Raw genomic sequence first — 24699 nt, forward strand, 5'->3', positions numbered from 1 at the left:
TCTGGATTCCTTTAATGAAGGTCAGAGGTAGCTCTTATTTTATTAAGCGTATCCCATTAGCAGTGACTTGGTGGCCGTGTTACAGCTCTGGGCTTTCATACCACTTCTCTTCACATGGCCTTTTAACGCTGGGCCTTGGGATTGACTTCTTCTTACAAAGGCAGATCTCCAGTGTTCTCAAGGCTGGATTAGCTGCTGTACTTAACAACCCAGCCACACCAGTCTATCAGGCTCGCTGGTGAAAGATTGCTTTTTCAGAGCAAGCACTGTTTTAATAAGTAGAACAAAATGTGAAAAGCCCATAGCGTAGAACAGTAAAACAACGTACATGGGAGAGGCAGTGGTTAAATTTTACTTACACATCTCTGGAATGCAGCGTTTTATTACCAGACTTCTTGCTTGTCCTTTTATTTGACTTTACAGTCATCTGTGACTTGGGTGGGTGTCATAAAAATGCCAGCTGGCACAGAGATGGACAGTCTTCCTTTTAGCTGTGCCCCCTGTCGTTTCAGGGTAAGGAGCTGTTGCTTCCTCAGTCACTGCAGTGATGGAAATTGAAATGACCAAGCTGAAATCAGGATGAAGCTGCAGTGTAGAATCACTTGTGCCACGCAGCAGTCTCTCTCTGGCATGACAGCTAATGAAATCTAATTAGGGAGTGACGATTGGGTGATAGAAATGCACTGATGTTTCAGCGAGCAGTATTTGAAAACAGATATGACTGTTTTCTGCTCATTAGTCAAGCTTGGAACTGGAATTCCTTAATGTGTATCAATACAGTATTTCTGCTGTCACCTCTCAGGGCTTCATGGCTGCAATTAATTGTATTATAGCATGTCTGCCAACAAGGCTTAGCAAGATATAGGAAGTAAAACAGACCTCCAGACCTACCTCAGTGTTTATTTGTTTTCCAGAGCTGATACTTGTAGGTTCTTGGCAGTGTGATTATAGTAATCTTAGTGGAGGGAAGGGTCTGTTTTAGCCTTTGGTTTTCAAATATTCTGAACTATCGGGTTAGAAGAAGCGCCGTGTATTTAAAGGGTGCTTCAGGATCATTGGAGATGCACGCGTTGGATTTGCAGCTGTGCTGGTACCTTCAGAATGCGTTGTAGCCAGTGCAGCTGTGTTAGTTTTGGTAAAAATAGACTAAAGCCTGTGTATTGCCAAGAACTGCACGCAGACATAACATGGGGTAGCTGTTGCACTTTCTGATCTTAAAATAACAAACACACACCAACAATAAAAGCCAGACAGAATAGGGGTGGGGAACAACGCAGAAGAGCCATTTGCTTAAAGTCATGCAGCTGGTTGTGGTTCAGCTTGGACCAAAGTTCAGTTGTTGATCCCTTTGTTCGTAGCTGCTTTTCCTTTCGTATTTTGGTGCTTTCATATTTGGCTTGTATTTCTGATATCACTCCCTGTCTTGCCATAAGCTCTTTCCATGAAGTTCAAAGGTGCAGCAGCGGAGGGCAATAGAAACTAACACTCCTTCCTTTTTTCTTCTCTTTGGTCCAGGTTAAGTCATGTTTTCTGACACTCAAGGAACAATCAGCACTGCAGTCCCATGAATCACAGAACCACAAGAAGAGCAGCTGCCCTCCCTACTTCCAGCTTCCCTTCTTTACTGTAACCTTCTTGGGACCTTTAGCTTCTTCCCTACTGAGTACATGGTGGGAGACCCACTGTGGGATCTGGGGGAGGAAGCACTTGGCTGATCAGAGGGAGCGATGGCCTTAAGCTTGTACGTATTTCACTTCTTCAATAAGTTCAAAGTGCTCCTGCTTGTCACTGTGTGTTTGATGGTGCTATGGGCTGCATTCAGTTACTTTGTGGATTCTGGACAGACAATTCCTAAACTTAAGAGTGTTGGGGAGCATTTTGGAAAGATAATCAGCTTGGAGGAGGAAGAGGACAGTCAAAATGAAGAAAAGATGAAGTTAACTGAAGAAGTTCCTACAACAAAGCCACCTCAGGGTCCCTGTCCAGCTCTGTCTCCGTACCTGCGTAAGTGACATGGATTTCCTCTCCCTTCTAACAAGTTACTTCATGTAACTTGTGTCCAATTTGGTATGGCCTGCTTAATGTTAATACTGATAACTCACAGCCATGTTAATGCTGATAACTCACAGCACTGCAGCCCTTTCGTGCACTGATTGTATTTACCTTCATCATTGCCTGGCATGTGTTCTGAGCAAACCCCTCTACCCTATTGCTCTTTAATCACTACTGTCATCAGTTTAGCGAAACACTCAGTACAGTCTCTTCCTGCTGCCCACGTAATATTCTTCTTGTACTGTCTTTCTCTTGGACAGCCAAGGAAACAAATTGTGGCTTAAATCTGGGTTTCTTTTGCTGAACTTTATTAGGTGACTGGACTGTAGCCACAACCAATAAGCTTTCCTAATTTGTTTCCGTACTTTTCCTACAGGAGGTGCCAGCAAACTGACCTTCAGTCCATCTCTCACACTTGAAGAAGTACAAAAGGAGAACCCTCAGGTGGCCGAGGGCCGGTATCACCCTACAGAGTGTTCAGCATTGCAGCGTGTGGCCATCCTCATCCCGCACCGCAACCGCGAGAGGCATCTGATGTACCTCCTGGAGTACCTGCACCCATTCCTGCAGAGGCAGCAGCTGGAATATGGCATCTACGTTATCCACCAGGTGGGGCAGTTCTGCAGAGGGTGGGGAGGATGTCTCCTCTCAGAGATCCTTAGAGCTGTGTGCTGCCACCTCTGCCATCTAGCACCACTCCTGAGCCTGCTTGCCACGCTTCTGCTTGTTGAGGGACACAGTGGCAGCTTGCAGCCATTGTTTGTAGTGCTACAGAATCTCAGCTGCTGGTAGAAAAGCAGGGCAATATTAAGAAGCAATGTGTTTAGCCAGCGTTCATTTCTCAGCCTAAGCTTACTGTTTCAGTTAGTATTCAAGGTAAGCATCTTGCAGTACTGGTCCAACTGTCATGCTTGCAGCTAGGCTGACATGCTGTCTGTCTTTAAATGTGGAGCTGTTTGTATCTAGCTCTTCTCTCCCATCTGCTTACTGGTTGTCGTGCTTAGCAAGCAGCACATGTCCTGCAGTTGTACTTCTGTCTCAAACTAAGCACACCGGTTCCCACTTGTGTGTGCTTTGTGGGAAGAAACAATCGTGGCAGATTGTTTAGTTCCTGAAAGAGTAATTCCCTATTTAGCATTCTTTTAAGCTCTGCAGAGTCAGTGGCTAATATCTGAGCATATAGAATCACAGAATCACAGAATCACAGAATTACCCGGGTTGGAAGGGACCTCAAGGATCATGTAGTTCCAACCCCCCTGCCTAGCAGGGCCACCAAACATACACATATAGAGCATATAGACCTGTGCCAAGTTGACTTTTAATGTTCTTGTCACATTAGCTAAAAGCAATGCAGATTTCTCTTTTGTAATGTGTTGTTTTCTTGATTTCTTTTTAATTGTACTTACTTTGATTCTAAACAGATTTTACAGGCAGCAGGAAACAGAAGAGGGGGGAGGGATAAATTAGTATAGTTTCCCTTCTCCTCTACTTAGAGAGGATGGACTTGAGCCCATTTTAGGTGAAAGCTTACATTTTTGCTCAGTTATATGGCAGGATCTACTTTTAGTAGGATTGTGCCATTCCTTTATTATTTAGAGTTGCCATGTGGCTGCCTCTAGAGTGGAAAAGTGAGGGTTTTTCTGCATTAGTGCATACTGTCATTGTACTGAGTGGCTGTAGCTCACAAGCACTGTGGTTAATAGTTGGGAGAATGGATGTACTTTCTTCATTTACTGAACTTGTAGAATCACAGAATATCCTGAACTAAAAGGGACCTACAGGGATCATCAAATTCAACTCCTGAATCGCTCCAGCAATTAGCGAGGCTGGATGGGGAGGTGTTAAGGAACAAGGTGGGTGAGGATGCTGTGCTTGTCCTGGAGCAGACATGCAGCAATGCCCGAAGCATCCCCCTGGATCGCTGCTTAGTGGCACACATCACCTGTCATACAGTCCTACAGATGTCCTTCCACACACATCCCATTGGCCAAGAGCTGGTGGATCCAGCAGCTCTGGCCTCATGACCCTACAGCTTTGTGCCAGAGCCTTGCTCCCCTGGAATCCACCAGGCAAGCAGCACACGTGAGGTGAAGGCAGGCAGTCGTCTTGTTAGCAGAAAGAAATAGAAAAGTCTGAAGGTTTTGTTTGATGCGAGCAGCAGTGCCAAGTCTAGACTGACTTGGATGACTGTTATCTCTTGCTTGTCTTTCACTGTGTGTAGGCACACCCCAGTGCTGGAAGGTGAGTCCAGCCAAAATACCCATTTATGGCAAACCTGTTTTTACCCTCTGTCTGTGCTGTCTCCAGTTGCTTTATGCATCTTGTGGGAAAGAAATAGATAAGACCAGGATTTAACCATAAACAGAGCTTGCAGCCTAATCATTAGGTTATAGGCTGGAGTTAAAAAGGAAGAGACTCGCATTTTATTTCCCACTCTGCCACCTACTGTACAGCTTAAGGAAATACAGAACTTCTTAAGCACTGCTGTTATTTAAACTAAGGGGACAAGTGTAAAACACCTGTGTTGAGTGCTCTGACATGTATAAACCAATAACTATGGGAGTAGTTATTTTTAAGCTTCCAAAAGTCTTGCTAACAGAGTTGCGTGGATTGCTTATGGATACATCTTTGTTACGTAGCTTGATGGAGTAACAGGGCGGAAGCAGCAATTAGTGGGATTACACTGTGGGCAACACACATACTTCTGGTGGCCCCACAGCCGTAGACTTTCCTGTCCCTACCCGTGCAGAGGCTTAAGAAACTTTGCTTCATTGGCTCTGATGCTGTATCTAATGTTACAGAGTTGTTCTTCACACAGTTATTGATCCAAAGACCGTGGAACACAAATGTGGTTGTCAACTGTGTGATTAGAAGAAAAGCCTGGGAACAGATCTAGTTAACGCATTTTCTAGTTGACACATTTGTGAGGGCTTTTTCTGTTCCTCTGCACAGGCTGGCAGCACCAAATTTAATCGAGCTAAACTGCTGAACGTGGGATACTTAGAGGCCCTAAAAGAAGAGAACTGGGACTGTTTCATTTTCCACGATGTGGATCTGGTGCCAGAAAACGACTTCAATATTTACATGTGTGACCGACAACCAAAGCACCTTGTAGTTGGCCGGAACAGTACTGGATACAGGTAGGAAACCATCAATGTGAAAAGAACAATCTGAAAGTGCCAGGTACCTGATAATGTCCCTCTTAGCAAGCTGTATAGTTGAGTGCTTCCTTTCATCTGACACTGCTTTCTGGTGGTAATGCTCCCCCCCTCTGGAGTGCTTTCTAACAGATGTTCACACAGATATCTTTGAAGATAGCCCTGTGATCACCCATAAGAACGGTCATTCCGGGGGTATTGTGAGAGGAAAGCAGCATACCACAGACCTTATGTCTAAGCTAGAAATATATCTGCATTCTCTTGGTTCTGTGGCTTGACAGTATGATCTTAGGATTGTGCTAATAAAAATTGCCACTTACCTTTTGTTGTTGGAGAGGTAACTTCTGCTATTGAGAGCTGCACAAGCATGAGAATCTGCCAGGCACGAGGGCTGTCACTTAATTATCCACCTTTACAGCATCTAATATGGCACTGTTCTGGTTTTAAATCGATCTCTTAAATGCTTCTGTGATGTAAATAATTAAAAACAAAAAGTCAAGTTCAGTTCACCTTAGAGGAAAAAAGGCTCGTGATCTTGGTGAATTTAATGACTAGAGTGGTTTCATTCATTGAATGTGTTTCTTTCAAGATTCACCTCTTAATGCTGTGTCAGTCTAAATATTAATCAGAAGTGGGTTTTACAAAAGCTGATTGCAAGCGCTTTGAAGTAAAGGTCTGCTTCACCTCTGGGTTTCCTTGACTAAATGCATGAGAAAGGAGAACTCGTATGTTCCCTCTCTACAGAATAATACTCACTTTCCAGCTGGATGACAGTCATTAGTGGTGTATGTACCCTGCGGCCAATATAGGGAATGATTCTGCTTAACGTATTTGTTTCTGCTTCAATACCTGAAGGGAACTTACTCCCAGGAGGGGAGTAAACTCTTCGAAAGGGCTGACAATAGCAGGACACGGGGAAATGGTTTTAAGTTGAAAGAGGGAAGATTTAGGTTGGATGTTAGGGGGAAGTTCTTCACTAGGAGAGTGGTTAGGCCCTGGAACAGGCTGCCCAGGGAGGTTGTGGATGCCCCGTCTTTGGAGGTGTTCAAGACCAGGTTGGACGGGGCCCTGGGCAACCTGATCTAGTAAATGTGTATGTTTGGTGGCCCTGCCAGGCAGGGGGGTTGGAACTACATGATCCTTGAGGTCCCTTCCAACCCGGGGCATTCTGTGATTCTGTGATAACATCTTCATCATTGGCCTGAACATAAAGGCAAAAAGCATCTTCAGCAAGTTGGAAGAAGATACGAAGCTTGGAGGGGGGTGGTCAGTACATTCGGGCTGTTAAGGGGGGGGTATCCTCAGCAGTCTGAGGCAGCACTTGTTGCTCTCTATTGGTGAGAAGATACTGGAGTGCCCAGTCTAGCTCTGTGCTCCCTGGTATAATTGAGATGTGGACTACTGGAGTGAGACCATGAAGAAAATCAAGGAACTGGAGCATCTGACTTGTAGAGAGGCAGAGAGTTGATGCCGTGGCAGCTCAAGAGAGATCCTACCAATGTATTTAAGCATTTGGTGAAAGGTGGAGCCAGACTCTTCTTAGCAAAAGGCAAGAGACGATGGATGGAAACTAAAGTACAGGAAATTTAATTTAAATGGAAGACAACCCATTTTTACTTTGGAAGGTGATCAGACACTGGTACCGGCTGCACAGAGTGGTTGTGGCATCTCTGTTCTTGGAGATGCTCAAAACCCAGGCGGACCAGATTCTCAGCAACTTACCCTGTAGCAAGCTGCTCCTGTGATGGGAATAGAAGTCAGCCAGCCTCAGAGAAAAAACAGTGTCTTTTTTTTTGTCTTTAACAGATTCATGGTAAACCAGAAATAGTGCTGAACGCTGCTCCTTTGCCAGCTCTGCCAATGTGTTCATCTGTTTAGGTTTGTGCACTTTTGGGAATCAAAGTGCAATCTGCAGCCACTTGCACAATGCCTCTGAGGCTGGAAGTGGCAAATTAGCAGTAGTAGTCTTGCAATGCTTATCTTAAGGGCCAAGAAAGTGGAGGGTGCCATAAAAAGTAATTATCAGAGTGGTGTAAGATAAACGTGGTATGTAATTACCTTTTTAAAGTAGATGCAGTTTCCTGGACAAGGACAGTAGAAATTAAACTTTTAGAGTTATGTTGTAAAGCAACTTGCACTGTATCCCACCTTGAAACTGCTCTTGCCTTGAGCTGAATTCCCATAGCACGTGCTCCCTTGTTGGAAGTAACTCCCTGTCACATATGGTCTGTTTTCATTTCAAGGTTGTGCGATTCAGCTTTAAAGTAGTCAGTAGCTTCTTGTTGTTAATGCAAAGGAGCAGCTCTTGTTCCTTCTGCTATATTGCTTTGCGTTGTTCCTTTCCTACTTGTCAGGGTTCTTGAGGAGAAGAGCCTTTTTGATTAGCAAGGGGAGGTGTATAAGGAAACTTTAATTAGGAAAGCTCCATTTTTTCAGTTGGAGAGCTCTTCTGGCCTAAAGCAAATCACTGTCTTCTAGCGGAAAGAGTAAGAGGACAGGACTTACATCATAGGTTTGTGCATCGTGAACTTTGTAAGAGACAGGTCTAGATCAAGAGTTTCCAAGTGGTATTTTCATTGTTGGTGTAAGTCAACCTTTTAATTCTTCATTTTCTCTTCCTGTGTACTTCTAGGTTACGTTACCAGGGATATTTCGGAGGTGTAACAGCTCTAACAAGAGACCAGTTTTCCAAGGTGAATGGATTCTCTAACAACTATTGGGGTTGGGGTGGAGAAGATGACGACCTTCGAATCAGGTAAAAAGTCAGCTAGATGGAAAATGGGTGTTAGAAGGGGAGGAGCTGGGTTCAAAAAATAAGTAAAAGCAGCGAGACTTCAACCTGGCCTTCAAAAGTGAAATGCTACAGGATTCTCGAACCCTGAAACAGTATTGCTGTATTGGGATTTGGAGTGTGAAGATGTAGTTCTGTGTATGTCTTCCTCTTCAGAAAGATTAGGCAAATCTACAACCTGGTCTTTCTCCTGAGAGAACTGCTATTATGTTTTTGTTCACTGATTTTTGCCTTTATGGTTCAGCCCCAGAGCGTTTTTATTCCACTTTGGAAATTGGCTGTAACCAAAATGAGATTCAAAGTCTGGAGTGGTGTTTGCTCTAGTGGCAAGATCCACTCCCTTTTGCGAGAGTGTGGGAGTTCTTGGGTTTTGGCTTTTTTATTTTTTCAATTCACTCATTGACTACCTTAACTTTATCTGAGCAGAGCTTAGTTTGTGGGCTGCACTGACTGTAGTTAAGGCAGTGAATCATTTGCATTTTAGAAAGACTGTGCATATATCCACGTAACTTTTGCTCTTACAAACTCAGTTTGTAACTCAGGAATACTCTGTCATCTTTACACATTTACACAGTGTTTGCAAGTGCTTGGAATCAAAAGTGATATTTGCTTGTGCTGGCACCCGACAGCTTCCTGGATGTTGCAGTCTTTGGTGTGGTAACTAAATTCTATGAGCCAGAGTGCACTGCAATTGGCCTCAGCTCTTGTGTTCCTTCCGGGCTGGATCTCTGTCTTTGATGGTTACAGTGGTAGCAAATGGGAAGCTTCCTTTCTCAGTTGGTCTTAGTACAGAGGTTTCAGCCTTCCTCTGCAAAGGCAGCAGATGGCAGCATCATTTCAAGAACTGAGGGCTGCAGTGCTGCTACTTTCTGCTGATTAGTTTTTATGCTAAATGCAGTGCTTTCTTCCTAGCTCCTCCTTACAACGAGCATTACAAAGATTCTCACATCATCTGGTGTTTTTGATAATTCAATGCTACAGTTACTGGAGAGCCCTAGGGCCTGCTTCTACAGTCTTGGTTTCCTGCTGCTCTTTCAGCTGCTGGTATGACTGGCAAAGACCTGGGCTGTTCCTTAACTCCACTGTCATAAGACTGGCCCTTTCTGCTGCTGACAGAGCAAAATTGCTGTGCTCCACAGATAATGTTTAAGACCAAAAGTTCCAACCAAGCGCCCGATGCCATACGCTCTAATCCTTGCATGCAGGTTAATGTTTCTGGCCCTGTTTTCATGAAGAGTTTATTCACATGAAGAAAAAGTGTTCAGAATTATGGAGCTGTCTGCAAACAATCTGTCACCCTCCTGGTCCTGCTGTACAGAAACCCAACTCTGTGAGTTCTGTTTCTACAGCAAAAGAGAGCGTGTAGGAGGAGATGATGATGAGTTACCTACAGTTTTATAAGCTTGCTTCTGTGGCACCTAACAGAGTTCAAGTCTAAGAATGTCATATCTTAAGAGCTGGCTTATAGGTGGTATCTTGCATGTGGTACAACTGTTTCTTGCAGGGTTGAGATGCAGAAGATGCGAGTGATGAGGCCATCTGCTGATGTAGCCAGATACACAATGATCTCCCACAACCGTGACCATGGCAATGAGGAGAACAGAGAGAGGTGAGTTAAAAGCAGTGTTCCATCTTACACTGTCTTGGTACATGGCTAGGAGCCAGGCAGCTGGTGGTCCAGGTCTTTGTTCTAGGTAAAATGGACATCTTGTGGTACCACACTCTGGTAAACATGACTGTGACACTGCATGCTGGCAGCTGTTCTGTGTGTGAGATCTGCCTTTAGTTGAATGGATAATGTTCTGTAGAACCTTCTGAATCTATAGTCACTGCAATATCATTCAGAGATAAATTGGTTTAAATCCCTCATCCCCACGCTGAAGGACTGTTTTCCTGTGTCCACGCTGAGGACAGGAAAAGCATGAATTTATGTTCCCAGTACATACAGAATGGCTGTAGCTCTATCTCTTAAGATTACTGGACACGGGAGAGAGCTCAGAACTTCTCTCTTATGGTGTTTGGTTTTGTGCTGATGTAATGATTTTCTCCTCCATTCTGTCCTCAGGATGAAGCTTCTGCACCAGGTATCTAGAACGTGGAAAACAGATGGGTTGAATTCCTGTTCCTACAGACTGCTGTCAGTGGAACATAACCCTCTATACATCAACATCACTGTAGATTTCAGCACGCAGCTAAAGATCTCGTAGGGATGAGCCCCACACAGGTTTTAGGAAACGGCAGCAGATATTGGTTGTGGTCAGTGGTACAGCAGACGACTCGCAGCACTCTGCTCAGAAGAGTACTTCAGCAGCACAGAAGAATGTTTTTCTGCATGGCATCTAAACCGGTCAGCAGAGAAGCTCATTTTCTGAGGACTGGAGAGGTGGACTGAGCCATGGGCAGGTCCCGGTGTTCTTTTATGCACTTTCTGCTGGGATGTTTATAAGCTTCCTTGTTTGGGCTGGTCCAGTAGAAGGAATTAAGTCTCCTGAAAAAAATATTTCTTAAAACTATTCCTAAACTTCCAGTTTGAAGTAGGAAGGTGACACTACCAAGACTTCAGAAGGAACAGGACAGTCTTTTCCCCTTAAAAGCACAAGGATTTTTTTTTTACCATCTATAAACTTATTGAGAAAAGCTGATTTGTTCCAGCCTGGAGAAAAAGTGCTTGTGGGGTGGAAACAGCAATAATGGTAACAGGGGAGAAATGTTCAAAATCTCTCAATAAAATATAATCTGCTTAATTCAGAAGGCATCTGTCTTTTTTAAGCTCAGCTCACCATGTAGTAGGAGTGCTCAAGTGTCGTAAAGCAAAATAGGAGTCTCATTTAATTCTGCAGTAGCCTGCAGGTTATGTATTATTATGGAGAAAGCCAGAAGGAAGTGCACAGGCTCTGTGAGATGGAGAAAAACTGCTGCCACTCTTGGTCCTTTCATGGCTCAGGCCATAAAGTTAGCAGCATGCTTATTTATCTGTGTACCCAGCATAGCTGTTGCTGTTTCTGATTCTTGTTTTTATAAGAGTGATGTGGATGCTGTTCCAGTATGCTTGGGGATTTCTGCTAAAACTCTGATTAGAAAAATTCCTTATAGCACCTGATCTGTCTTTATCCGTGCCTGTTGGATATGCAGTCCCTGCAGGCAGCTGCAGAGATGGGGGATTTTCTTTTAGGAAACCAAATTAAGAATTACACGACCAAAAAACCAACTTTATGTTATAGAATTCCTCTATCTCTGTTGACATATATTACTCTAACTGTAGAGAAAAATGAAGCCTTTAATAGATTCTTGGGTATTAGGGTGATAGATGCAGCTTCTCAGTGAGCAGGGAACAGGAATCTGACTGTAGTATATACATGTAACAAGGTAAAAAAGAATCCTATCTTACACAGGCAAAATAATCAGGCTGGAAAGCTGGGCTCGGGTGAACCTAATGAGGTTCAACACGGCAAAGTGCAAGGTTTTGCACTTGGGCCGGAAGAACCCCAGGCACCTGTACAGGCTGGGAGGAGTTGTCCTTGAGAGCAGCTCGGCTGAAAAAGACCTAGGGGTTCTGATAGATGAGAAACTTAACATGAGCCAGCAGTGCGCTCTGGCAGCCCGGAAAGCAAATGGGATCCTGGGCTCCATCAGGAGAGGGGTGGTCAGCAGGGATAGGGAGGTGATCGTCCCTCTCTACTCTGCTCTTGTGAGGCCCCATCTGGAGTACTGTGTCCAGGTGTGGAGCCCTCAGTACAAAAAAGATATGGAGATTTTGGAAAGGGTCCAGAGGAGGGCCACAAAGATGATCAGGGGGCTGGAGCACCTCCCCTATGAGGACAGGCTGAGGGAGTTGGGTTTGTTCAGCCTGGAGAAGAGAAGGTTGCGAGGTGACCTCATTGCAGCCTTTCAATACCTGAAGGGAACTTACTCCCAGGAGGGGAGTAAACTCTTCGAAAGGGCTGATAATAGCAGGACACGGGGAAATGGTTTTAAGTTGAAGGAGGGAAGATTTAGGTTGGATGTTAGGGGAAAGTTCTTTACTAGAAGGGTGGTTAGGCCCTGGAACAGGCTGCCCAGTGAGGTTGTGGATGCCCCGTCCTTGGAGGTGTTCAAGACCAGGTTGGACAGGGCCCTGGGCAACTTGATCTAGTAAATGTGTATGTTTGGTGGCCCTGCTAGGCAGGGGGGTTGGAACTACATGATCCTTGAGGTCCCTTCCAACCCGGGTAATTCTGTGATTCTGTGATCAGGGCTTGTAGGCAGTGCTACTGATCAACTGACATAGAGAGATGACAAAAAGGGCAAGATGTAGGGCAGACCATCAGCCTCGCTGTCAGGTAAGTACAAATGCATGTTTGCCAGGGTCACAGATCTACTGTTGACATATCTGACTTAATTTTTCCTCTAGTATTTCATTCTTCAGAAGGGTTTTAATTGAATACAGATCAACCTTGAGAGATAATTAACATTTGAGCAATAGCTGAAATGGTAGATTAATTTCCATCCGCTGAGCATAGCTGACAGTCTGAGGCCTCTTTAGATGTGAATTACTTATGGCTACAGTAAGAACTCACGCTCATTCATAATCTGGCCAGACAACCAGGAATTTAAGCTCTAGTTTCATCTAATATCAGGGCAACTTTCTCCTTTATTAAAGTCTTATTAAATACTCTAGAAAAAATCTTAATCCAAACAAACACCTCAACTTTCTCGACACAAATTCACAAAGAATATTTACAGAACTGTAACAGCTTTCAATACCAAGTAAGTTCTCTCTCAAAATACAGCATTTCAGAACGGCCAGTTGAGTATGCAGCAGGACAGAGCCATCCCATTATGGAACAGAAGTTCTAGAAAACTTGGGTCAACTTACTGTCAACTTACTGTCTCTCTGCAGCCTGAGGTAACAACAGATAGATTTGGCTCAGAAGTCTTACAGTGCCTCAAAGGACTTTTATGGTAAGCCAGATCCTGTTTGTAGCTATCATGTCTCATTCCTGAAGCCTTTTCTTCAAAGTCTCCTATAATCCGATGAAAAGTTCAGTGTATGAAAGACAACAGGATTAGCCTCAGGTGCTGCAGGTTCTGCACCACAGCCAGAGGTAGAGGCTGAATACCCATAACCGTGCTGCCACAGTGAATTCCAACTCCACTCTTTAGTTTTCATTATCTTAAGAAATGGGGGGAACGTATCCAATATCCACAGTGATGTTGGTATAAAGAGGATGCTTTGTTCTGGAAAGGAGCTTGAACTCTAAAGAGTTCATCCCATCATCCTTCCAAGTTTTTCTGGTGTTGTGGTGGGAAGCAGGCCTGAGGAAAGGAGAAGAGTTGCCATTAGAGAAAAGAACAAAAGTGATAACAACTGATGCTTTGAATAGAGGCAGCAGAAGAAACGGTATTCAGGAGGGCAAAGGTTTAACAGATGAAAGCTGTCAGCAAAGCCCCAAGAAAATCCTCTTCCTATAATTACAAACCAGAAAGAGAGGATGCTTAACGGGGTTGGGTTGAACTTTGTGCTGAGTATTACAAACAAGGAAGACAGCACGGACTGGATTCTAATCAGAAAGGGAGAGCCAAGGGGGCAGTGACTGGATTCTGAAAAAAACCCAAAAACCCAAAACAAAACCTGGTAGCGTGCAAAGAGAGCTGGGAGCACAACAGCAAGGCTTGCAAGAAGGATAACACAGACTGCAATAAGTAGGTTTAAGACAGAGTTGTTATGGAAACCTCAGTTTAAGAGGAGGGAGGGAAATCTGTGCTGTCACTACGAGAAGCCTTCACACTTGCCCCAACACTCTCTTTCACTGCTTTTGTATAAAAGTGGGTCTTTGCTAAGGTCGATCAGGCCACTTTAATCATCTCCTCAAACTACACTACTGCTTTTCCATGATTTTAATGACACATTGTAAATCTGCACAAAAAGCCTCTTCAAACAGAAACCTCCTGGTTTATAAGACACACTGAGATGATGTTTTCCCTGAATAATTTGATGCTGAAGTTTGATGTTTGCTGGCTGCCTGGCTAGCAAATATCCTTCTCACTGAGTAAGAAGTAGGAAACTAGAAGCGCATCTACCCTTCCGATGCGGAGATGTGAGCAGCACAGCTCAAGGGAAGCCAACTGAGAGAGTTTTAAAGGTTTTAAAATAGCAGCATTAAAACAGAAAAATAAGCAGTGGCACGAGGTTTACTTCCTGTCTTTCTTAAGGATGATAAGGTAACAGCCTGTGTGACAAGAAGCAGTCCCCAGGCTGCCCTCTCTGGAACAATTACCTTCTCCAAGGCTCTTCTGTCTCTCTGTTATAGTCCATCACTTTGTAGCGCCCAAGGTGCGGTGGGGTCCGGACAATTCTCATGCCTGCTAACCTGATCCTTTAAAATGAAGAATAAAGTTTTTATTTAGGTATTATAAGGATGTCACGGCCAGCTACCAATTGCACTTTGTATGACTTACTTTAAACAATTAATTACTGATGGCATCTGTGCTAAGCTTACCAACAGAAATTGACAATAATACTGTTAGACATAGGTTCTCTGTGATAAAACAAAGGCTTGCTCTCATATTCACAGGAATTTTCTTTGCAGAAGAATGAAATTGGGCTCAGTTTAGGTTATCTAACTGGCATGTCTGCAGCATTTCATTGCCTTCTGTGCTGTGCTGAAGTGGGAACGTTCTAAAGCTGGAAGAGGCTACAGAACTGAAAATATTTGTTTACCTAGAAATAGAAAATGATTTCAACATTTCATTGGCAGTGATGGCATATTAATATGTATTATTATTATTATGTATTTCAGTTTTACACAAGGCACCTTGTTGCATTGGAATTTCACAAGATTTGCACACCAGGTGGGTCTTAGTCACAGGCAAACAGAAAGAACACCATACACAAGCTTGACAGGACATACTGAACCAATCCAAGGCTGAAGGTTACAGCTTCCTGTCATCACATCATTACCAGTGACACGACGTGGTGTCACCACTACAAGCCAAAGTCAAAAACAGCAACCCAGAGTGGTGACGGGTGAATTTGCCATCACAGAAATGTAAGGCACAGTCCTCAGCAGGTAAAGGTTCTTTTGGTATAGGAAAGGGGGAATCCTTTCAGATTTCCTGGAACTCAAAGAAACCATCAGCTCTGACCACTGCATTGGAATACTGACTAAGCTGAAGGCTTGAGCATCCAGAGTCAGGACAGAGAAGAATACCTTTCTCTTAAAACACAATAATGCCATGCCCCATACCATTCAAAGACCGTCATGCACATTGCCAGTCTTGCCTGGACTGTCCTAGCATTACTGTGCTCTTTGTAGCCGTTGTAGTTTTCAGGGAAATAAATAGGAGGCATTACTTGCAGAGCAACCTACATACTATTTTAGCTAGCTTGCTCTGCAAGGCAGAGAAGGATTTCTGTGTTAACCTCATTTCAATCCCCAGAAGAACACTGCTGTTTCAAACAGCTAGTTCTCAACCAGAACATTTCACCATAACTGTATCGCTGTGCAAGACTGAAAGAGCTTAAGGCCTTTATCATCAGTTTAGGTGTTTTTTTTTTTAAACTACCCTATTAACTTGCCTCAGTGCAGGATGCTACACAATGCAACTACAAAGGTGGAGAAAGATACAGCTGTGATTTTGTACTCGAAGAATTTGCATTATGCAAAGTACCTGAAACTAAATTCATTGTGTTGGCTTCTATAGCATGCTGCTGCCATAGCAACCAACACACAAGGAGAAAAAAATACTGTCAGCTTGTGCTGCCACTCACAATAGTTCACAGACTTCTCCATCGCTCAGCATTGAAGGCAGAAGTTGGAATTAAGGAACACAAGGAATTCTGAGTTTTTGTGACTTTGGAGAAGCCCACGTGCCTCACTTAAATCCTGAATTGTTTGGGAATTAATAAATACTTCTTGATTTTCTTGTTTATCCCTTCCCTGGGGTTGTTAATGTCAGTGGACTCACAGTGTGTCAACTGCTGCTGGTTATAACTCCTCGGAAGCTCCAGTGCAAGTGCAGGCACAAGGATGCCAAGCAACACGCTGTCTCCCAGAATCTGAAGAAAGCTTTGCCCTCCCAGCACACAGAGATTAGTCATAGATTGAGTATTTTCTGACAGCAATCATGCCCACTGCCAACAGCATCTGGAGCACAGCGCTACCACAAGCATGCTGAGGAACAGTGTCTTCTAATTCCTCTCTTGCAGTAATGCTCTGTGTTTCGCTAGGAAGTCTGGTTCTACTTTAAGCCTGTCCTGTGAATCAGTACCTTGCAGCAATGTCATCGGTTTCACCACCGTGGCCCCAGTATGTGTTTGGAAACCCATTCATCTTCATGTAGTGCTCCGGAGTCAAAGCAGATACGCCTCCAAAAAAGGACTTGTATGGCAGGCTAAAGCAGCAAGGGGGAAAAAAATAAAAAGCATGAGCCTGAAGGCTAATAACAGTCCTAGAGACACAGACACCTATATTGTACTGTGTATAGAATCACAGAATTGCTCAGGTTATCAGAGCTTCAAGATCACTAAGTCCAACCACAAACTAACCATACTACCCTAACTCTAACAACCCTCTGCTAAATCATGTCCCTGAGTACCACCTCCAAATGGTCTTTAAACACATGCAGGGATGGCAGTTAAACCATGTCCCAAAATCTTCCATATAGTTCAGTATCTTTTACACACTGCAGTAATTACCATCCCATCCCATCTGTGGAAACAAATCTGCCAGTTACGTGCCAAGCTGAGCTAAAATAGAGCAGGAAATAGCATGGAATTGTTCAAGATTGCACGTTTAGGTCAGCAGCTCCTCTTACTGGAGAAGCCACTAGTGCTAAAACAGAAAATGAAAACTCCCTCTTCTTAAAGGCTGGATCTTTCACTACCCACATTCATACTATCCATTTGGAAAGAAAAGAGTAGGATACATGAATTCCAAAGCAAATGGCAGCACTTACTTGTACTGAAATTTATCCATGGCACTAGCCATATGTTTGGGATAGTATTCGTCACAGACATAGAGATTATAATCGTTCTCAGGTACCAGGTCCACATCATGCAGAAGGAGGCAGTCCCAGTCTTCATCCTTCAGGGCTTCCCGGACACCAACATTAAGTAACTTTGCTCGGTTAAACGTGCCATTCCCCACCTGGAAAATAAGATTTACAACAAAGAGGAGGACTCAATTACAGTGGATGTCAGTGCAAATGCCTTACACAGGTGAATGACACTGGAGTGAATTACTGTTGTCTGTGAATGTCATCCTCTAGATTATCCACTCTCTTCAAAATATTCTTTGCAATTGCAAATCAGTGATGTATCAGGCTCTATTCATTGCTGGCATATGAAGAAGGCAGATTTTTAAGAGACCAGAACTTTAAGTCCTCAGGTTGATACACATAAGCAAATCAACACTTCTATCCAGATTACTGCTTACTAAAGCTTAGGAAGGGGAAAAAAAAAAAAGATCTCCATCACAAACAAGAAGCTTCTCCCCTCCCAATCAGCTTTAATCAATCAGTTTTAATCAACGAACCCCAAACTTTCCCTCTCTACACTGATTTTCTGCAACGTCAGTCCATCATCATTTACTAATGGCTGTTTAACCTGCATGGCCTGTGGCAAACAGCAAGGTCAAGCCAGATGTTTTCACTTGATATAGTCTAAAAATATCCAACTCCATCTTAACATTTAGTCTCAACAGTTTTACTCAGCAGCTGTAGTGACGAGCCACCGACAGATGACTCACATTTAACTCCTGGAGAGCTGAAAATACAAGTTACCGCTTAATGACAGCTTTATCCCTCCTGAGAGGGAATAAAAAAAAAATCCCGACACAACAAATCAATAGCAGGACAGTTATCTTGACAAGCGGTAAGATATTTCAATCAGTGGCAGCCATGGAGGTATGATGGCATGTAATTAACAGCTCGGCCCAGGCATAAAATGGTACTTCCATGTTAGAAGATTCACATTTCTTGATCAGAACCTAACCTTTCATGTGGAAAACTCAGTCACACCACAGGGTGTATTTGATTTAGATTTACCTGCTGAATCAAGTAGATTCTGTAGCTGAGCTGCTGGCGCTGCAAGAAAGGATGAATGTAGTAGAGAAGATGGTGTAGGTATTTCTCCTGGTTATTGTATGCTACGAGGATGGCTGACTTGTAGCGGGCCAAGCAGTGAGGTGGGTTGTAGTGGCCTCCGGACTGAACAAGAGGATTTTTTTTGATGATAATTCTTTCACTCGGGAGCACGTCAAAAGTGATGGTTAATGGACCAACTGTAAGGCAGAGGAAAGAAAAAAATAATAAAAGCAACCTTAGGAATGTTTCTCAACTTGCATTTAAGAACACTGAGCCAGCTGCACATGGTTATTACAGGAGGCACAAGATCTCCCTTAAGCCAGAACAGGTAGTAACACCATATAGATATGCCCTTGGACAAACTGCACCACTACCTGCCAGTGATCCCAGCACAGCACTGCAAAGCAGTGCCAGGCCCAGCACCAGGCCAGCAGGCACTTGCCAGAGAGGCATCATAGAAACATTACAGTCAACAACGCATTCCAGGCTCATGTAGTTTGCTTTTTCTTGGTACGGCTCTGTAGCATACAAACCTGTCTTCTGTAGTTTAGTGTATCCTTCAACAGGATACACACTCCTTCACTGCAGGAGTACGAACAAAAACTAATCTAGATGACAGGCTTTTTTTTGGCTACCCACATGGAAAATGTCTGTAAGGCTCTTTCAGATCTGATTCAAGGACAAAGATGTCCATAAGGACACTCAGCAGGCTGGGGGGAGCCAGATTAAAGCCCAGATGAATACAAATGATTTGGGAAATACAAATGCTTTAGAAAACGTTAGCTTTATGGGAAAAGAAGCTCAATCCAAAGTTCAATCCCACGCCATAAGGGCTGTATTTGCTGTAACATTTAATTATATACACGGTGGTAGGCAGGTAGCATTTTACTGTCAAAGCTTTGGAAGCAGCAGATAGTGGAGCTGAGGAAGAAGCTCGGGATTTCATATTTGCAGGAATAGGCACGGGGCAGCAAAACTAACTACATATAACAGCAACTCTACTCAGTAGATCAGTTTGAAACACAAAACACATCCAGTGTGTACAGCAGTTTTTACCTAATTAAGAAAAAAAGTATCCTCTCCTGATGGGGAAAGCTTGGAAAGAAAAAAAGCAGCGCAAAGCATCAATCATGATTTTAACACAAGTCCAGCACTGTGACAATTGGAAAGCACAAAGGCTGATCATTTCACTACCTCTTCTGGGCTCACAGAATCACCTCACGTTACAGTTGTAAGAAGGTCCAATAACTCTGTGCAGGTCACATTACCCAAGGACAAAATATTCTTGTACCAGGAGCCTGGAGGTTACTTTATTTCTTTTGGCTATCATAAATGACTTCTCTTTTCTCTCTCTTCCAAGCTCATAGCTAATCCTGTGGCTGTTTTGAAGTGAGCCTTCAGTATCTCCTAAGTAGCACTCCCTCTTAAGCACTGAAATAAATTATCCTCTCATGAAACTTCTGATAATGAAGCCTGGGAGAAAGAGAGTAAGTATTTAGGCTTGGTGTTCAGTAGCTTTCACTTGAGCAGAGATGTCTAATCCATACTTAAGGACGCGAGTCCAGAGGGTGTTTCTTCCAGCCTATCTTACATTCAAAATCTCTGGTACAAACCTAACGAATACCTAAATAAACAGGGTCTGTGTTCACCCACATCCTGTTTAACTGACACAAAAGGAAGTGACATCCCTCCGGCGGTTGCTTGTTTCACAAGAGAATGAATAAGGCTCAGGGGTTGGCTATGGAGTAAGACCCAAGCTGTCCTAAAACACAGGAGGGATGTTACCCAAAGAAGGAAGCTGGATTATACAGCTGTACTGCATAACTGAAACAGAAGATCTGCAGAGAATCATGCAGCAGGCCCACAGATCCAGGTAGTGTTTCCTGTTAGGATGTTACGATGTTATTGCCTACTTTTATGCAGGCTGTTTCCTGCTCCATCTTTAAGAGCAGCACGTTTCAGTCCAGCGTTGCTTCACGCCTGTGTTTTTTACTGCTTTTCAGATTTATGAACTCAGTTCTTTTAAGTTCTTCTAACTGAAGCACCGTTAACCACCACAGCTGGAGCTTGCTGAAGAACCACTATCTGCAGAGTGGATTTCACGTACAGATCACAGTTCCCAGGACAACATAAGAAAGGGAATTAATACTTTCTTTGTTCTGCCACAAAGGCATTTTTGTTTTCCCTAATACAGTCCTGGATCTTGGTGTTACTGTTCAGGTTCTGTAGCAGTAATCTTTAAATCAGATCTGAATTTGGACATAAGGGAAAGAAGTAACACACACGGGTTTCACTCCTGTTGTCTCCTTCCATACCCAGACATCCAATACATGAAGGTTATACCTACAGTTCTGAGGCTCTTCAAGGCACCACGTTCTCCCGAGCTGCCTGGCTTCTTACCTCAAACAACTTGGCTCTGAAACTCATTCTTACATGCTAAGGAAACACAAAAAGGCTTCGTTAAATCCTGTGAGGTATCCCCAGACCTCTGTTTGCCCTACAACCCTTGGCTATAAACTCAGTTCTGGCTCCCTGCTCTCCTTCCCATAGAGCTAACAAACAGCTAATGCACTGTAATCTGATTGAATCCCAGATGTGGGCAGAGCAGCTGCAAGCTGGGCCAGAAAGGGAAAAATAAAATGTCTTTGAGAAAGGACAGAACAAAGAAAAAAAGAGGGGGGGGATGAAGTTCAACAAGACCAAGTGCCAGGCACAGGCTGCCCAAAGAGGTGGAGGAGTCAGCAACCCTGGAGGTGCTTAAGAAATGTTTGGATGTTGTACTAAAGGACATGGGTTTATGGGGCAATGGTAGTTGGACTGGATGATCTTAGAGGTCTTTTCCAAGCTCAGTGATTCCATGATGGTGCTATGATAATCAGCACCTTGACATGATCATTAATTCCCTCCACAGTCTGGCTCCTGAGCTTTTTCTATATCCCTTAAGAGTGTATAATAGGAAACTTCAGTGCACAGAATTAAGCTCCACAATTCCCTGTCCATATTGTTAGCAGGTGCCTGTGAGATGTTCTAGTCAACACACCTGAATATCAAGGGATCCATTAATTGTAACCAAATCTATTCCACCCTCAGGCATTACATTACTTCCAAACACTTTCTTAGTAAACAAGCTCTAATAAAACAGCTCTAATAATGGAGTTCAATAAGAAAAAGTGAAGCTTGCACAAGCCAAACAAACAGGAAGAGCAGCATGGATTGATACCTCAGCAAAAGCACAGCAGCACGAAGTATATTACTGCAACCGTATTGTACATGTTGCTTATCAAGTTTGGGATCACAAAAGGGTTAATAAGCACCACTGAGGGTTAAAAACACAAGCCCAGTTCTCCCAAGGCGGGAGATTTATGCAGTTAATTCTTATGCAGGTGCCCTGTTAGTGGCTTCAAGTAGTAAAAGGCAGATGGAGCTTCAATCTGAGCTTACAATCAAAGAATTAGTTAAATGATGTGCTGTACACGTAAGTGAAGAAAGCACTGCACTTCATAAAAGCCCCAATCCAGAAGCCATTTACACTGCTTGGCATAGTTTCCAGTTCCTTTAACGTGCTTTGAAGTGGACGCAGGGAATTATTACCAGCTCTGATGAGGAGACTGGAGTCCACAAAATTGATTTGAAACCTTATTTAATGGCTTTATGAAATCAGCATTAAGAGGCATCGTTCTCTCTGATGTAATGCTTCCAAGAGAGATCAGTCCTGTAAGAGGTGATAGCAACCAAACAAGATGTTTATGAAGTTCCATAGGATGTTAAGGTTTAAAAAACGAAGTATTTATACACGGTCTATATGCAATGAGCACATAAATTAAGGGCAGGCGCCTTGCAGAGCAACACGTATCTTCACAAGGGAAAAAGGAAACAAAGAAATCAGATACTCTCAAGAGGCTGGCACGCAGGAATAGCAAAATGAGCATCTTATTGCTGACATTTAACAGGAAACATCACTGAGTAGAAACTACAACAAAACAGATTCTTGTCAGAAGTGGAAACAAGTGAGGTACAAGTCAATTTCTGCTGTGTTTCCCAGCAAAACAAGGCAGTCTGAGCCACAGAATCATAGCTTCCCAAAACAACCGATGGGCTCTGGTTAATGATGAACAAGAATCTATACTGAGACCATTATAACTGACACTTGTGCAAAGAGACTGTGCTATTTTAGTGAGGCTTAATAGAGCTGTTTCCAGGAGAAGTGCTGAAGCATATAGCAAACGTTACCGCGCGTACTGCATTTCATTTAACTTCAGCAAGAGGCATGAAGAAAACTCCACAGAACAAGCAGCATTACGACCTTAAAAGGCTCAGCTAGAGTGAATTCAGCAGTGAAACAGCCACAGCAGCTGGACATGCACACTTATAGAACTCCTCCAGTCTGGGCTACCTGAATAGAAGGGATTCACTAACACCAGATGTGCATCACCGCTGCCAAACTTGCTCGATGGTTCTCACTTGGCACTTACTTCATTTAGGAGGCGTTTTAGCAGCACAACAGCTGAATTAACACCACTTCATGGAGCAGCTGTGACCTAACTCCAAAGCAGACAGCGAACACTGGCACGTGTAAAAGATACACAACAATCCCAGGCCAAACAAAAGTCACCACAGAGAGCAAGGAGAGGAGATGTATTCTCATATAACCCACATTTTAAGTGCTGAAAGAGCCCAGAAGAGCAACACCCCACAGAATCACAGAATGACCCGGGTTGGAAGGGACCTCAAGGATCATGTAGTTCCAACCCCCCTGCCTGGCAGGGCCACCAAACATACACCTTTACTAGATCAGGTTGCCCAGGGCCCCGTCCAACCTGGTCTTGAACACCTCCAAGGACGGGGCACCCACAACCTCCCTGGGCAGCCTGTTCCAGGACCTAACCACTCTCCTAGTCCACCCCTTGTTGGGGGTAGTCAGAGGTCGGTACGTACCGGCGATAGGTGAGTGAGTGGAGCAGTAGGGCAGCACCGCCCCGCCGCCAGCCGGGACCAGCAGGCTGAGGTTCGTGTACACGTCGTGGCTTTTGGAGTAATCCAAAACGCGCTGCGACTCCAAAAACCCCCGGAAAACGCTCGAGGCTCCACCTCGGTACAGTATCAGGATGAACACGGCTTGAAAGACGATCAGGAACAGCAGGAAGCAGGGGTTCTCCGCGCGGGATAGGGACATGGCTCTCGGTCCGGGTGCCCACCACGAGCTCGGGGCTACATGGCTGCGCCCGAGCACCTCCGCCCCTCCCAGCACCGACTTCGGGAGGCGGCAGCGCTCCCCTCCGCCCGCACAGATCCGCCTTTCCCGATGCTACGAGGGAAGGAGGAGCCGGGAGGTCCCGGGAGAGGAACGGCCGGCCCGCACGGCCCCGCTCCGTCTGCCCGCTCAACGAGCGCCCTGAGGAGAGGAGGAAAGGGCGGGAAGACACAGCGCCGCGCTCACCCTTCAATACACAACGGGTCTCGGGCTCACCCCACACCGACCCCTGTTGGCACCCGACCTTCCACCCGCTCGATATAAGGCTGCGGCCACCCTCACTCGGCGATAACCGCCCCTCACGGCCCGCTCGCTCCTTCCGCACAGACTACAGCTCCCAGCGCACCGGGCGGGGCGGAGCCGCCGTGAGGAACGGTGGGAGCTGTAGTCATCGCCTTCAGCTATGGGGCCGCCCGTTCCGTGCCCACCGCCCTGTGGTGCAGCCCCTGTCCCTGACCCCCACCCTCCCCTCCCCTTCATGCTGTTCCCTCGGGCCCTGTCGCTGTCACACACAGCAGAGCTCAGCGCTGCTCCCTGTGAGGAGCTGCAGGCGCTGTGATACTTTACTGGCAGTCAGGTGGGTTAAAATCGCCACCTTGTGCCTTTCTGGGGCACAATAAGCAGGTCAGATGGAAAAGCAACAGCTTGTCCCAATCTTTAGTTCAGCCTATGTTATATATATGCTCTCCTGACTGGCAAACTAGTGTATAGGTAGCCACATCAGCTGGGTATGGAGGGAGCCAAACAGTGCTTCATTCAGTGCTAGCTGAGGAGCTGAATCTCCATTAGTGTCTCTTCAAGGTCACTACACTCCTATTTTTTTCCCCTTGATCTGAAAGGCTGGGAGAGGTTTGAATTAAAAATGGATTGCTTAAATGAAAACAAAATAACCGTCTTCACTGAAGCATGGAGGATAGTTGGTGTGTATTTTAGCAACCCCTGTGCATGGATGTATTGATGGAGGAAAACAACGTGGGGCTGGGTCTGTAAGGTGTCTTGACAGCCAAAGGTCTACCTTTCTCATTTTCACGTGTCCGCCCGAGAAATTAAATGAATGCATAGGGGGAAAAAAAAAGAAAGGCAAATACCATCTTCAACAGAGCTTGAAATTAAGTTTGTGCAGGAGCCTCTGGATGTCCCAGGGGAAGGACGCTTCCCCTCCCTTCAAGTGTAATTTCACCTCCAATCAGCCCCAAATGTGATGAGAGACAGAGAAGTACCTCACCGCTGAATACAATTTATTCTCTCTTGCTCTTTCCCCTCCTGCCTCTGTTATGCCCTGGGACCTCTCTCACTTGCCTGTTGAAAACGCAGCAGAGTGGCAGGCAAGCTTAGCTTTGAAAATGTAGAACCACAGGACGGGAGGAACAACATGTTGGGGT

The 24699-nt window shown here is 44.5% G+C and overlaps 2 protein-coding genes across 9 annotated transcripts in view; one reads left to right on the forward strand and one right to left on the reverse strand.

Annotated features, from left to right (window-relative positions):
* Positions 1-10745, forward strand: part of B4GALT4 (beta-1,4-galactosyltransferase 4) — a 15365-nt gene extending 4620 nt beyond the window's left edge. For 6 of the 8 annotated variants that reach the window (XM_015876241.3, XM_085525021.1, XM_085525020.1 and 3 more), the window contains 6 exons: positions 1516-2004; positions 2429-2661; positions 5005-5192; positions 7843-7965; positions 9506-9610; positions 10067-10745. In XM_015876241.3, coding sequence (XP_015731727.1) covers positions 1728-2004; positions 2429-2661; positions 5005-5192; positions 7843-7965; positions 9506-9610; positions 10067-10208 — 1068 coding nt within the window. In that variant the 5' untranslated portion in view covers positions 1516-1727 and the 3' untranslated portion in view covers positions 10209-10745. The remainder of the gene's footprint in view (positions 1-1515; positions 2005-2428; positions 2662-5004; positions 5193-7842; positions 7966-9505; positions 9611-10066) is intronic. The other 2 variants (XR_014937801.1, XR_014937803.1) reach the window with 1 other exon arrangement.
* Positions 10746-12613: 1868 nt separating this feature from the next.
* On the reverse strand, positions 12614-23661 carry LOC107320437 (beta-1,4-galactosyltransferase 3-like). Its single transcript, XM_015876291.2, has 6 exons — positions 23002-23661; positions 18028-18263; positions 16939-17129; positions 16252-16374; positions 14259-14357; positions 12614-13296 (listed from the first exon to the last, which is right to left on the reverse strand). The coding sequence occupies exons 1-6, from the start codon at positions 23237-23239 to the stop codon at positions 13155-13157; spliced, it is 1029 nt and encodes a 342-aa protein (XP_015731777.2). The 5' UTR covers positions 23240-23661; the 3' UTR covers positions 12614-13154.
* Between the last annotated feature and the right edge of the window lie 1038 nt (positions 23662-24699).

Source organism: Coturnix japonica, chromosome 1 (genome assembly GCF_054131305.1).
Source record: "Coturnix japonica strain WE chromosome 1, WE-NBRP24, whole genome shotgun sequence".
In the NCBI taxonomy this organism is placed as follows: domain Eukaryota; kingdom Metazoa; phylum Chordata; class Aves; order Galliformes; family Phasianidae; genus Coturnix; species Coturnix japonica.

Excerpts from the sequence above, each read along its gene's own strand:
- LOC107320437 (XM_015876291.2), bottom strand. The coding sequence starts at position 23,239 with ATGTCCCTATCCCGCGCGGAGAACCCCTGCTTCCTGCTGTTCCTGATC. Across the intron at positions 16,375-16,938 it reads ATGGATAAATTTCAGTACAA|CCTGCCATACAAGTCCTTTT; the intron begins GTAAGTGCTGCC and ends TTGCTGCTTTAG. Across the intron at positions 13,297-14,258 it reads ACAGAAGAGCCTTGGAGAAG|GCCTGCTTCCCACCACAACA; the intron begins GTAATTGTTCCA and ends TCCTTTCCTCAG.